The 15304-nt window shown below is 37.6% G+C and overlaps 1 protein-coding gene and 2 non-coding genes across 5 annotated transcripts in view; all 3 read left to right on the top strand.

Moving 5' to 3' along the window:
* Positions 1-15304, top strand: part of EIF3A (eukaryotic translation initiation factor 3 subunit A) — a 38684-nt gene that overhangs the window by 1458 nt on the left and 21922 nt on the right. For all 3 annotated transcript variants that reach the window (XM_044439750.1, XM_044439743.1, XM_044439757.1), the window contains exons 2-10: positions 6692-6882; positions 7257-7393; positions 7751-7914; positions 8242-8441; positions 9203-9411; positions 9972-10143; positions 11036-11140; positions 12500-12598; positions 13906-14022. In XM_044439750.1, the coding sequence (XP_044295685.1) occupies positions 6692-6882; positions 7257-7393; positions 7751-7914; positions 8242-8441; positions 9203-9411; positions 9972-10143; positions 11036-11140; positions 12500-12598; positions 13906-14022 (1394 nt within the window). The remainder of the gene's footprint in view (positions 1-6691; positions 6883-7256; positions 7394-7750; positions 7915-8241; positions 8442-9202; positions 9412-9971; positions 10144-11035; positions 11141-12499; positions 12599-13905; positions 14023-15304) is intronic.
* On the top strand, positions 11880-12009 carry LOC123034463. Its single transcript, XR_006416760.1, has one exon. It is a non-coding gene; the product is annotated as a small nucleolar RNA SNORA19 (small nucleolar RNA).
* Positions 13583-13713, top strand: LOC123034469. The gene has a single exon (XR_006416762.1). It is a non-coding gene; the product is annotated as a small nucleolar RNA SNORA19 (small nucleolar RNA).

The raw sequence follows: 15304 nt of genomic DNA, 5'->3' as shown, positions 1-15304 counted from the left end.
AATATTGGCAAAAGATCCAGTTGAATAAATGTGCATATTTAACATTTTATGAATCAGTAAACCTAAACATTTAAGCATTTCTTGGATTCAAAAGGGCTTTTTGGGGGGCATTCAGATGTAACACCAGCTTAAGATTTAGTGTTAAAATGCTTCCAATTTGCACACATTCTTCTCTTCTTGGATGCACTTAGTAACATCTAGATATTTTTGTGTCAAGCCACAGTTTCCTATTTATGTGAATAGGTAAGCTATAATGTACGAATCTGGTTTGCTGCAATCTATTATTTGCCTTTGGATGAAACAGAAAATGAAGGTTTGCTGCAGCAAGGTTGAAAAGATGCTAATCATGATGTGCAAAGGGAAGTACGAGTGTGAGAGCACTGCACTGAAACATTGCAATGATGTCAGTAAAATTCCCAAAAATTTTACATTCATCAGTACATTGAGATATAACGCTAAACTTCTATTTAGTATTACAAGGTCAACCCTCAAGCTCCCATTGGTTTTTTAATAACATATAATGGTGCTTTGTAATACCAAATAATAGTTTGGTATTATGTCTCAGTACGCTGACAGATGAAAATTTCTGGGAATTTTGAAGCTACAGGAATTTGAGGAAAACAGAACATATATGTAATATTTGTCAAGCCTCAATTTAAACTATAGTTTCAGCATAAAACCTGTATCTTATAGTTCAGTTTATAATACTGTATAATAATATATTGTATAAAACTTATGAATTTTACAAAACCTGTTTATTCAAATATTTTTCTAGGCCAGCTTTGGCCAAGTTACATGTGTGTGCACATCTCCTGTAATTTCTTCCACAGAAGTGAGATCCACTCTTTTTGTTGGAGCATATTGCCATTTAAGCCCATATAAGGCTGTAGTCTCAAAAGCAGAAATGCCTTGCAATGCAAACTGTACATATCTAATTAGAAGTAGACCCCACTGAATTCAATGGAGCTTACTCCCAAATAACTCATTTAAGTTTGGGATTTTAGTTTTGTACAAGATAAATTGTGAATACAATTTGCAAATTTTACAGAGAGAGAGAGAGAGAGCACGTGTGCACCTGCAAACACTGCAAATGTTGCACCTTACAATCTAAGCTAATTTATCATAGTTATTCCCATTTGAGAAATACCTGCAATAAAAGTTGATGTTAAAGCAAATTTTGTATTAAAAAAGTGTATTGCTTAGAAAGAAACACCTACATGGTTGCTGCATTAAAGACCAATAAATACAGTGAGCTATCTAGTTAAACTGTATAGCTACATGCATTCTATTTGTGTGTGTGTGTATCAGTTGCCATGGTAAAAATCTAATTTTCTCACATAAAGGTCCTCACATTCTTAAAGCATTTTACTGATTCCAAAAGATAAAAAAAGTCTCATGACAGTTTTTTCTTTGTTGTTTTCACATTTATTTGTAGTGAAATTGTATTGGAAAAAATAGAAAACCACTAATGGGGGTATTTGGGGAAGGAGGCAGAAATTTTATCTGAATATTTCTAATTTTTCCCTGATCATCACATCTCTAAACATTATCCTTATCTAACATCTAGGACAGGGTTGAAAGCCAGTGGTCTTCCACGTGTTGTTGGACTACAATTCCCATCATTCCTAAAGCTGTATTTCTAGTAGTCACATATGATAGGAGTTGACTGCTGGTTGACAACATATAAACCATGCCTGATTAGAATCATAAAGACACTGGCAGAGAAAACCTATGGTCCTTAGCATCTGAAGGCTTATAGGATGTGATAAATCTGCACGGCCATAACTAGAGCTATGGGAACAGAGGAGGAGATCTGAGAATGGCTGTCTGACTGTTCCCACCTGCTCTGGAAATCATTGCTGTAGCTCCTCTTTTCAAAGTCATGACAGCTGGAGAACATGGGAAGAGTGTGGGTAGCTATGAGCAGGAAGGAAAGTTGTATATTCATAAGATCCAAAAGGTTTGTGAATACCTGTCCTTACCCAGATAGGCCAAGCAGCTTATAGCATTTGAACAACAAAGTTGGAGGTGCGTTCCTGGCTGTTGCTGGCAGGTTTATGGTCTGAGGGCCCTATATTTATCAATAAAGCAGTTATAAGATTGCTCTCTTAATTGCTTTATTAAAGTTTCAAATATATATTTATAAGCCACCAAGTAGTTCACATAGACCTTCTAGGTGGCATATAACAGTAAAATTATGGCAGCAATTAAACACAGATTAATATATAGCAAAGATCAATTAAAAACATGTCCAGGTGAGATGGGCAACCAAATTTACTAAAATACAGTAAACTCAACATCTAAAAATCCATTATTAAAATTCAGTATTAAAATGGTGAATTAAAGGATAACTAACCAGGATCCTGATCTTGAATTTGCTTGGAATCTGTCATTTTATTATGTTGATATTTGTAGAACCAAGAATCTCTTCAGCAAATATCTTTAAGGACATTCATGAATTTCAAAATTGGAAAGTTGATTTAACTTAAGGAAAAGATAAGTTTATTCAAGTCTTGGCCTCTGTTTGAAATTTCGTATCTTCCTGAGCAAGTTTACTATATGAATGTGTTTAAGTATTTGTTTTCAATATTGCAAGTGGAATATAACTGTTTAGTAGTAATAATGAACACAGTGGGTTGAATCTTGGAATTGTTCATTCTTAGAGTAGACCTATTGAAATAATTACAAGCAACATTAGTTTCAATGGGGCTATTTGAAGTATGACTAAATCATATATAACCCATTAGTTTGTAAATAAATATGCCCTTTATATAGTTCAGTGGTGGCCAGACTTGCTCAGTGGAAGAGCCACACAGGTAGATGACAAATGTTTGAGAGCCACAGATGGTGGTGGTGGGCAGTGGCTGCCCACAGGTGCCCCAGGTGATGTGTGTCAAGGCACATAATAAACTCAGCCTCATGTGACTCCCAAGCCTTGGTTGGCCCTGTAGCCAATCTGCCATTTGCACTTCAAACCATTTCTGAATAGGAGTCAAGATTTCTGTTAGTCCTTTTCTGTATCCTTGTAAGCAAGATCACTGAAAGAGTGGCCCTGTGCCCACTTATCTGAGGGTAAGCTTTATGAAATTCTATGGGACTTAGTTCTGAGTAGGGTTATATTGACTTGAAGTGTTAGTATCCAGTGTGATATTCTGAGAGCCAGAATAGTATAGGGTGGTGGTTGTTAAAATGTAGTTGCTGTTACATTGTATTTATATGCCAACTTTTTTCATGTGAGAAACCCAAAATGGCTTACATAACTCCCTTTATCCTCACAACAACCTTGTGCTGCAAGGTTGAGAGTCTGTGATTGGCCTAAAACCACCCAGTAAGTAAGTTTCATGGCTGAATGAAGTCTTCATGAGATCTTGGGCCAGTCATTATCTCTCAGCCTCCACTACCTTATGGGCTTGTTATGAGAGTAGAACGGGAGAATGATAGAATCCAAAACTCTTTGGAATAAAGGCTGGATAAATTTAATTAACAATATTTGTAAAAACTATGCTGCTAATATCTTTGATGCATTTATTTCCAATTATCAACCATTATAATTGATAATTTCCAATTATCAACCATAACAAATTTTTTATGCATAGGATGGTAATTATTGGCAATAAGTATTTTTTAAAAGTAAAAGTAAGGGTATAATCCTATGCATATTTAGAAGAGAGTCCTCCAACTGGTGGACCATGGAATGCTGGGCCCCGGAACCCTTTTTTTGGGGGGAGGGGTAAACACACATAGGATCATGCCCTACATGGCTCTTTTTAGTTAGTAGGATCATAAATATGTAGAATCTGAAACTGAAAAAACAAACAGTTTTTTAGTTGTAATAATGACAGGAACTCCTTGCTACAGATTATAGGCAGTTTCTGAGTTACAAACATCTGTGTTATGAACAACCCATGCTTACAAATGAACTGCCATAAAGTTTATTGATTAAAAAAAATTACTGCGGAAAACCACTATTACCATAGAGAAACAGGAGGTGAAATGGAGGAGAGGGCTTGGCTTCCTACCCCACCCATCTGGAGAGGGAAATCTCTCAAGCATTTCCTTGCTGCAAAGAGGAAACACTGGTGAGACTGGGTGGGGGATGGGGCCAGAGATGTTTGCAGTTGGTCCGCTTTTACAGAGATCCTGTGCCCCTAACTCACATGAATGTGGGGAGACAACCCTGTGTGATCCAACTTACATATAATTTCAACTTAAAAATTAATTTCTGCTTTCTCAGGAATGGAACTTACTTGTAACCCAGGGACTGCCTGTATGTCCACATTCTTAAGCATTTTCTTAAATATTTGCATAACAAAACCCCCTTGCCCTACTCTGTTACAAACTTTGCTTTTTTCTTAAGGGAAAGAAATAGTTTTGCAAGGATTTTTTTTAAGTATTTGATGAACCTTGATCTGCTTTTCTAGAGACTTATATCTTCCAGCAGTGAGAAAAGTGTAATGCCCAACATGATTTCTCCCTATTTAAAGAAAGGTGTGAAAAAATGATTTTCTAAAATTTTATTTTATTTAAAACATTTCTACCCTGTCTTTACTCAAAATGAGTCTCAAAACAGCTCACAAACCAGCACATTAAAATATAAAAAGCTACAGTAAAATTCCAATTTTAATAAGCCACCAACTCTTAAAGTATTGGAAAAAATAAGGTTTTGGCTGGCACCAAAAAGAAGAAAGTGTCAGCACCATGCACACCTCTCTAGGGAGCAGATTGCAAACCCAGGATGCTACTACAGAAAAACCCTTTTTCTGGGTAGCCACTCTTCTAACCTCCTTCAGAGGGGGTTCCCAAAGAAGGTCCTCTGTGGAAGATCTTAAGGTTCAGACAGGTGTGTATGGAAGAAGTTCCTTCAGATATCCTAGTTAAACTGTTTAGGGCTTTGGATATCAAAGTTAACACCTTAGATTAACCCAAACTTCAATTGGTAACCAATGAAGATGGTATAGGACTGGCATTATATGATCAGATCTGCCAGTCTTAGGGAAGTCTTGCAGCCCTATTCTATAGCAACTCAAGTATCCAGACTGTCTTCAAGGGTAGTCCCACATAGAGCACATTGCAATAGTTCAGTTGGGAGGTTACCAGAGTGTAAATTACTGTTGTTAGACTCTGCTCATCTAGGTAAGTACATAGTTGATGGACCAGCTGAAGCTGATGGAAAGTGCTCCCTGCCACAGCAGTTAGCTGGAATTCCAGAGATAACTCTGGGTCCAGGAACACTCCCAAACTACGCACTCTGTCCCTTAGAGGGAGTGCAACCCTGTCCAGAGCAGGGCAGATATCACTCACTGGGACAGCTGAACTGCCTACCAGCAAAGCCTCTGTCTTCAGGAACAAGTCTCAGTTTATTTGCCCTCATCCAGACCATCACACTGTCCAGGCACTGATTCAGAACTTTCACTGGCTCACCTGGGTTAGATGTAAAAGAGGTCGATCTGGGTTTCATCAGCATACTGCTGACACTTTAGCCCAAACCTCTGGATCCCTCTTCCAGTGGTTTAGATGTGCAGTAGCATGGGGGATAAAATGGAATGCTGCAGAACTTCATGGCAAAGCTGTTATGATACAAATCCATAATCCCTTAGCACCACATTCTGGAATCAGCTGGTTGAGTAGGAGTGGAACTACTCCAAAGGAGTTCCTCCAACACCCAACTCTGCCAACCTATCCAGAAGGATACCATGGTCAATGGTACTGAAAGCCACTGAGAGGTCCAGAAGAATCACAGGCATATATACTACCCCTGTCTTCCCAGCAAAGGTCATACCACAGGGCAACCAAGGCAGTTTCTGTCCCAAAACCAGACCTGAAACTGGACTAGAAGGGATCCAGAATGTGCCTGGAGTTGTCTGGCCACCTGCTGCTCAAGCACATTGCCTAGGAATGGGATATTAGCCACCAGTCTAAAATTGGTCCAGGTATTCATTTCAGACAGTAGTGGTGTTCAGTTTTCCTGGTGTTTTAAACTTCTGGTCTGAACTAAGATGAAATTGCATATCAAAAGACTACAGAGTGAGAAGAGTGAAATCATGCTCAACCTGACATCTCCTGCCTGAGCCCCAGATTATGAATAGCTTAGACTGAAAAGACATGGAAATATGAACAGCTTAGAAGGACTATGTAAGAGTTATTACACATTCTGCTAGCACAGATATTCTTGAATCTGAGTTATTTCTGAGGTTGCAGAAAGAGAATTGACATTGCTTGGATTCAGGTTACACCCATTGGAATATTTTTTCCAATATTTTCAAGTATTGTATAATATATTGGAACAGAGAATTTGTGCTAAGCTAGGAATAAATTTATGCATCCAAACATTGCAAAGGTTATTTTCCCAATGGCTTCTTGAAGCCATTTTGTTATCTTGTAAATTTGGGGGTCAAGTTCAAAAAAAGCTAGCTCACCAAATGTTACTTAGTTGTCTTGCTCACTTATATCCGTGCTTTGTGGCATATCAGTATCCTGGGAAGGGAAAATGTTTTCTCCATTGTTGCTGAACCTGGTTGCTTGTAAATGAATCTTATTTTCCACAAGAGCAGCCTGGAGACTGACTGTTCATTAGCCTAAGCTTGCTCATGCCTACTCTTACTGATTAACTGAAGTTAGTTCTTCTTTGCTGTTTGTTCTGGAAATGAGTTTTAACAACAGTTCTTCTTTTATTTCCTTTTTTGTTTTTCAGAATTTCTTGAGGTTGGGAAGAAACAGCCTGCTCTTGATGTTCTCTATGATGTTATGAAAAGTAAAAAACATCGGACATGGCAAAAGATCCACGAGCCGATTATGCTAAAGTACTTAGAGCTCTGTGTGGACCTCCGCAAGAGCCATCTGGCAAAGGAAGGATTATATCAGTATAAGAATATCTGCCAGCAGGTATAAGCTTTAAAAAGTTTAATAATATTAATAGTGGGACACTAAAAATCAGCATTCAATAAGTTAAATGTTTCTAGAGGTTTTGGAAGAATCTACATGTTAGTCCTGTAATTTATAGGGAACTTATTTATGTGTAAACAACTTGGTAGATTTCACCTGGTAGATACCTTCAGCATAGTAATTGCTAGCATTTTCTGAAATCCAAATAGTAGAAACAAAGCCCTCTTGTTCTCAAATGTATTGCTTGTAAAATGTTACAGAATTTTACTTGCTATACTCTGCTATAAATTAGTGTCATAATTTGAATCTTCTATATACATACTTTCTCCTCAAGTCTAAGAAAAACTACTTAAGCTCTTTCAATTTTGATATAGGTGAATATCAAATCCTTGGAGGATGTAGTTCGGGCTTATTTAAAACTAGCAGAAGAAAAAACTGAAGCTGCTAAAGAAGAGTCCCAGCAGATGGTACTTGATATAGAAGACTTGGATAATATTCAGACTCCAGAGAGGTAGGAGGCTGTGGTTTAATTTTATCTTTGTTAAGTGTACTTGATATAAAAAAAAAAATCATCCTGCTAATTTGTGGTCTTAATTCCTCCCATATGCAAACCTCTGTCAAGCAAGTATCTTTTTTAGCCTTGCATATGGTCCAGTTGGAATGTATTTTGACTTGCTGTGATGTGGCAGGTCCATAGCTGGCTAAAAACAAAAATTACTTTCCTGTGGTCTTGAAAGATGCTTTTAAACAGTGTCATAGTCCTGTAATTAGCATTTTATTCTGCTGCCTTGTACTAACCTTGGCCAGTAAGAGGAATATGAGCAACAGATTATATAGAATAAAATACTCTTTTTGTTTTCTACTATAGTGTCCTCCTGAGTGCTGTAAGTGGAGAAGATACTCAGGATCGTACTGATCGGTTACTTTTGACTCCCTGGGTTAAGTTTTTATGGGAATCATACAGACAATGCTTGGACCTTCTTAGAAACAATTCTAGAGTGGAACGGCTCTACCATGATATCGCGCAACAAGGTAAAATGTAAATTACAGTGAGAAATGAGCATATTCTAGAATCAGGAGGTTTAAAAGGTTTTGGATTTCTTATTGGTTGCTTACTTTTGAGAGAAGGAGGGATGAGCAATAAACAAGAAGCAAAACTTATTAATTAAAACATATGTTTTAAAGGAACAAAGTAATACCTTCAGTTTCATTCAGGAACTGAAAGGGAATAGTACACCTTTCTTAAGCATTGGATGACTGATGCTTCAAATCTATTTTGGGACTTAATACATATTTTAGCATTAGTTTGTTTCTTTAACTATTAAAACATTCACTGTTTGAATTTATTTAATCTTGCAGCTTTCAAATTCTGTTTACAATATACTCGTAAAGCTGAGTTTCGCAAACTCTGTGACAACTTAAGAATGCATTTGGGTCAGATCCAGCGTCATCACAATCAAAGCACTGCCATTAATCTGAATAATCCAGAGAGTCAGTCGATGCACTTGGAGACCAGGCTTGTACAGTTGGATAGTGCGATCAGCATGGAACTCTGGCAGGTGTGTACTTAGACAATTTGGAAGCACTGAACTGTTTGCTTGAGTCTTCATTGTTTACCTTTATTGGGTTGTATCCACTGGTTTTTTTCTCCCAGGGAAATATAGGCCTCTGGTGGATCAGAATTTCCCTGCATCTTCCTTGCATGCCACAAATTCATTTCAGAGGGTTGGGAAACCCTCCAGAACAGATTGAGGGACATAGGAGATCTGTTGGGGAGAGGAGAAAAAGAGAAACTTAAGAGTATCCTATGGTGGGTGAAAGGGGCATGGAGGTGCAGATTTCCTTAAATCTTTCTCTTGCCCTGTAAATCAGTTAGATTTATGTTTTCAGTTATCCTGCTGAAACACTTTGAAGCAAGTGGGGAAGAAGTTAAAGTGTTACCAGGTTATGTCATACCTTGGTGGCACTGGTTATCTTCCCTCCCCCTGGAATGCCACCGAAGCCTCAGGATACTTTTGCTACCTTGGAGAAAGCTAGCATGGTTCTTTCCATGCTGGCCGCAAACAGGGAGAGAGGGTGCTCCATAAAATCATATGTCCCTCTGAGTGTTATCTATAGGCAAAGGATTGCTCTGCCCAAAGATCTTGTAGCACAGAACTACATGGATGTAGCATTTGAGCATAATATTCCATGTAATTGTATGTACAACTTACCAATAAGCTCTTCCAGTTAAAGTTGCTCAGGTTCACAACTTGGTATAATGACTATATAAGTAAGTGTATAAAAATGTGTATTACATTGTATTGCACAATGCTTTCAGGAAGCCTTCAAAGCTGTGGAAGATATACATGGATTATTCTCCTTGTCCAAAAAACCACCAAAGCCCCAGCTGATGGCAAACTATTATCATAAAGTTTCTACTGTCTTCTGGAAATCAGGAAATGCACTCTTTCATGCATCTACGCTTCATCGTCTTTACCATCTTTCAAGAGAAATGCGAAAGAATCTTACACAGGAAGAGATGCAAAGGTGGGAAAACTTACACTTTGAGATGATTTTGTTCTGATTTTGAAATAGTGTAGTATATGTAGCAGGTCAGCATTTAAATTAGAAATAAATTAGAAAATGTTACTATCTGGACTAGAGGTTAAGGTAATGGACACTGCAATCCTATAGTCCCTAGACAGTGACTGAGAAACCATGCAATAGTTTAGATTTCCCAACCTCAGAGCAGGGGAAAAGGAAAACTGACCTCCTCATCCTTTCAAAGCTGGCATGGGATGGATCATGCTGACTTCCTTCTGAGGTGAGGGAAGCAACCTTAAAAATAGTGAAAGGGGGTGTTTTCATTGACAAGTAGGGGGCTGAAGAAGGCAGGATACAAGCTGTCCTGGAGCTTTCAATCCTTGCCTTTTGCCATAGGCAAAAATGGGAAAAGGCAAAAATGTCTAGCCAGAAAATGCAGTGATTGAGAACATGGAGAGGGAGATTATCTCTGCTACTTTTCATATGATCATAAGGCTCTGTGGTTTTGTGCCCTTAATAATGCATAATCTAACTTCTTCCATGCTGACTTCCTTTTGTTGTAGGATGTCAACAAGAGTCCTTTTAGCTACTCTGTCAATTCCAATAACTCCTGAAAGAACTGATATTGCTCGGCTTCTGGACATGGATGGCATAATTGTTGAAAAGCAGCGGCGATTGGCTACACTGTTGGGCCTCCAGGCTCCACCTACACGAATTTCTCTTATTAATGATATGGTAATTGTTTGGAAACTATTTTTGCATAGTGGTAATTCTTCTCTGTAATACAGAATTATGACTCAAATTATCAAAAGAAGTTTGCATCCTTGGTTGAAAAGAGCTTTAGTAAAGCTTAATAAATTTAGAAAGATATGACAATTACATAAAACTAATAAAACTAAAAATTTCATCATTTCCTTACAGATACAGCTTTCTCTCTGCAATCCAGTTAAGCTGCAAGCCGCAGCAGCAACTGGAATCCCTTAATGTTGCACAGCAAGGGTGGGCAACCTTGGGCATTCTATGGATCACTTCTGCACCTTGTTTACCCTACCCCTAGCGGACCTCACTACTGCCACTGTGACAAATTTCAGTGGAGACAGCATGTTGTCCACTCGGTTCCACATCTACAAAGAATGATTTCTGCTTGTGGAGACTTTGAGTGGTTTAAAAGGTGGCTTGAAATGTATTTTTACTAAGTGAAATAAATTCTAAAGATAACATTCTAGGCATTCCAGTACATGGAGATCTATGTTCTTGTTGCATTTGCTTGTGGATTCAGCATTTATTAACCATTATAACCATTTAAGAGTGGCAAATCCTGGGTAAATTAACTCATGATTTACTTGCATGCAGTACACGTCCTGGTAGTTTCCTTTTTGCATAAACACCTCTTACATAGGACTTGGTATGCTGTCCAGTACTGGACAGTTTGGATTGTTTATATTTTAAGAACACTCAGTTGACCAATGGTTTGTTAACCCACAGTTTGCCTCCATAATGTATAAACCAGGTCCGTGTCATATATTGTCTATTTTAAATTGCATTTTTATATAAGCATATCTATTGAAATGACTTATTCGTGTTTACAGCTTGTTTGAAATGCTCTTTAAATATTCATGTTTTGTAGGTGAGATTCAATGTAATACAGTACGTTGTCCCAGATGTTAAGGAGCTTTATAACTGGCTTGAAGTAGATTTTCATCCACTAAAGTTATGTGACCGTGTCTGCAAGGCAAGTGCTAACTTTTTTGTTTCCTGCAAAATAGTTGCTACCTATCTTGAGCATTTCTAAGGTGTTCCTACCATTTCCTATTTTGGCTTCCACAGTAATCCCTTAAGTTTAATATACATGACTCAAGTTTGTCTTAGAAAATAATTCTATGGGTTGTGCATTTGATTATCATAAGCTTCAGAATTTGGATTGACATGGATTCCCAAGTCTAAAGTTGGGGCACTGTCTTGGTTTTGGAAATCTGAATTATTTTGTGGCATCCCAGATACTGTCTGGGGATGTATGATTGCTCTCTTAATTCATTTAAGAATGAAACATAATCTTTTATTACAGAAACCACTGTTGAAATGCAAGCTCAGCTGTATGTGTTTCTCTTCTAATACATTATTTTAGTTTATTTTAACTAGCATTCCAATTTGCTTCTTGAATTTCTAAGTAGATGAAAATGCTGACTATGCATTCTTAAAAAAATGTAAATTTAGACACTCTCTGTTTACCTAGTTCAACAATCATTCTTTAGTGTTTCATTATTTAACATGCCCAGAAAATATCACGGATAAGTTCCTGAGCTTTGTTTCTTAAACAGCTGGTTAAGATGGTCTTGTACAGGTTAGGAAATGGAATAACTGTTTCTGGCAGTGTAATCCTACACTTGTTTCCTCATAAATATTTTCTAGTGTGTTCAGAAGCATAGCCTTAGTTGTCATGTGGGAGTAATTCCTTTCATTTGTACTAAACAAAGCACATTTCATTGTCTTTTTCTTAACACCTGTAAGAATAAAGATATTTCTGATGTGCTAAATAATAGGTGAAGGTAAATTAGCAGTGTGATATACATAATCATCACTGTCAGTCACCTTCAGACAAAATTTAACCTGATGTACACTTTGTAAAAGGTTAGAAGTGGTTGAACTAAACTGATTAGTGATTGAACCATCATTAGTGATTGACCTAAATAATGGTTTTGTGATCTTGAAATTAAAATGAATGGGGTATATTTGATTTGTCTTGAAAAAGTTTAAGGCTTGCCTTAGAATGTATTAATATTCATTTGTGCAAGCTTTTCTATGTATCCCATAGGAGGCATTGTGTGGGAAACCACGTAGCACGCTGAGAGAGTGCCAAAGTTTTGGCTGTAGATTTTCTTACACAGTTTGGAATTTGGAATTTATTTCTCTGAGATGGCAAAAGCTTGGCTGGCCAAGATTTATAAATATCGGCTACATGTTCCAGTAAATCTCAAGAGTGTGCTTTTGAGAAGAGTGGAACAGTGTTCTGTGTTGGAAAAAATGAAGCACTTTATTGACAAAAAAGTAGTTTGTGAACTAGTCCTGATGTCTCTTAATTGATTCTGTATAGGTTTTAAACTGGGTAAAAGATCAATCTGAAAAGGAGCCAGAACTACAATTATATATTCCTCATCTGCAAAACAACACCATCCTTAGACTGCTTCAACAGGTATGGTTACAAAACAATCTTCAAAGTAGATACAATGTTGGAGTTAACTTTTTTGTATTCTTACATCAGTCATCCATTAAAGTGGTTTGAGAATTTTCTGTTCTGTGCCTCGAGCCTGTGAAAAATCAGATAGTTAGAGACTTAAGCTTTTAAAGCTGTGAACAGTAGTTCATACTAAAACCATAATTCCTGTTAAGAGTGTTTTTTAAAAGTCAGGGAAGTTCCTGTGTTAAGTGACTACACAATTTGTTAATGTGTTAATGCAACTATACAGTCTGTGCTAATGTGAATAGAAGTAGTATGGAAGCAACACTGCTTTCAGTAGTGCATAAAAAAGGAATATATGTTCCACTGCTTTTGTCAGATGTACAAGTGAACATGGGGAGGGGAATGTACTTTGGTGCCTTTGAGGATACCTCTGATTTATATGTGCCTGCAGAAGCAAGGTTTCCAATGGAATGTTCATTTAGTACACATATGTGTAAGAACTGTACAGATGGTTCAATGACTGTGCTTAATTGTTGAAGGAGGAAGCAAAATTCTGCCATAGTTCCACTCTCTGTGTCCTGTTTGTGATATTTGCATAACAATATGAAACAGTACATTTCCCGTAAGCCACTTTATTGTTGTGTTCTGAAGCCAGGTTCCAGCTGAAAATCACGAAGAACTTTGTGACTGATAGAGCAGTAAGACAATGGAACGAATTACCTAGGGAGGTTGTGGGCTCTTCCACATTACAGGCATTCAACATACTACTGAACAGCCATCTCAGAGAGATGGTTTAACTTTGGAGTCCTGCACTGAGTAAGGGGTTAGACCCGAAAGCCTTCTGACCCCTTCCAACTCTTCTGTGATTCTCTGAATGAGTCCAAAGACTCTGTGAATCACTGTCATATGTTTAGGATTGAGTATATGGTATTTCTAGCCTGCAAACCATCTATTCATTCCTAATACTGCAAATGTTCTATCTGAATGGATTTCCAGCTGCATGCCTCATTAACCTGCTTCCTTTGCATTAGCAAGCAGTGTTATTTCTTATGTGCTAAAGGAATGACTGAAGGCTAATTAGCAGCTTGGTTGATTTAGTGTTTGCTGTCAGTCTCCTCCGTACAAATTTGCTGCTCAGGAGAGTCAACAGTTCCTTTGAATAAATGCTGACATCAAATATTAGGTGTTCCTTTAAATATGAATAATGATGATTGAAGGTTAAACCATTGGCTAAGGTGATTAATCTCTTTAAAAATTAAATACTTGTATAGTATTGTAATGATCGATTGGCAAGAGTTCAATACTCATATGTTATGCAGGTGGCCCAAATTTATCAAAGCATCGAATTTTCTCGCCTGACTACTCTGGTTCCTTTTGTTGATGCTTTCCAACTGGAACGTGCAATTGTAGATGCAGCCAGACATTGTGATTTGCAGGTAAGTGCTATAGAAGAGTTTCAAAAGCTTATAGGTGGGTAAATCTAAGTTTTTGGATTAAAATGTGTTTATTCAAAACATGACAACCACTTTTTATTCAAAGATTTATCTAAAACAAGGAGTCCCAACAAATTCTCTTTCAGTGTAAAGGAGTATTCTTTAATGGGAACAGTTACTCTTTCTAGAATACTCTAGTAAAGTGAATATGGTATGTTGAACATTTTTTTTCATTACTCAGTATGCACAATTTGAGACCCAAGTGCTGCATGCAGATCTAAGATCTCTTCATTGGTGCCTTGACCTACCACCACTGGATTTCCTCTTACTGATTTCCCAGCATGTTAGCTATTTACTCCCTCCCCCAGAGAGTCTCATTGAGATTGTGTGTGTGCATGAATCTAGCCCCTGGGCTGGTGTCACATGCAGCCCTTCAGACCAAAAGGTTTGCTTGAACTCTGTCAACCTAAGTTCTTTTTCAAATAGTTGATTCTTGGAATATACAAACTAGCTTTCTTACAGTATAATTGGAAAATGGACTGCAGCATTTTAGGTGCAGTCATGTCATGTTTTTACAGAAACTGCAACTTCCAGTCTTAGTTGCTTGTTAATTTAGGTTAATGATTAATGTGCCTCTTGATTAATCAGCTAACATTTTTGAAATACTGTTTTTAATAGAAGTATATATAAAACTGCAGATAGGAAGCTTTGTCTTAAAAGAGTTACTTCCTATACACGAGAAGGAAGAATGCCTCTTACAACAGGTTTGCTGAGATGGAAGTGTCTAAAAAGCAATTAAAAAAATATATGCTGTTTTTCTCATGTAACATCATGCAGGTTTAGGTGATTCTTGTACCAACGTTTGTTAATCAAGTAAGATACTCGAGATGTTAAAAATGTAATAATCAAGGGACTTTAGAAATTGCTCTTATGCCCCCAGACAGCGTGTGTGGTGGCACAGGTTAATTTGATTTCCCAGGTCCAAGGGTACAGACAGAGCTCTGACCTTGGGTCTGGGGATCTGTGCTCCAGTCTCATACCTTCTTCACTGCTGGGTGTGGAAAGAACTGTGCTGGCTGCTTTTCTGAGGTCAGAAAATAGATGTCAGAGAGTGTATTAAAGGGGGTGGTTCAGGGAGAGAGGAGGAGACTGAGGCTACCAGGATGGAAGTATCTTAATTGGTGCTCCAGCTTCCCTCTCACCTCATCTGAAGTATCTAAACTAGATGGCGAAAAATGGCTATATAGATCAGACTTTCTGCCTTGAAGGAAACCTTGAAATACCT

Source organism: Varanus komodoensis, unplaced genomic scaffold, assembly GCF_004798865.1.
Source record: "Varanus komodoensis strain SLA01 unplaced genomic scaffold, ASM479886v1 scaffold1, whole genome shotgun sequence".
In the NCBI taxonomy this organism is placed as follows: domain Eukaryota; kingdom Metazoa; phylum Chordata; class Lepidosauria; order Squamata; family Varanidae; genus Varanus; species Varanus komodoensis.
This window is presented reverse-complemented; position numbering and strand designations above follow the sequence as displayed.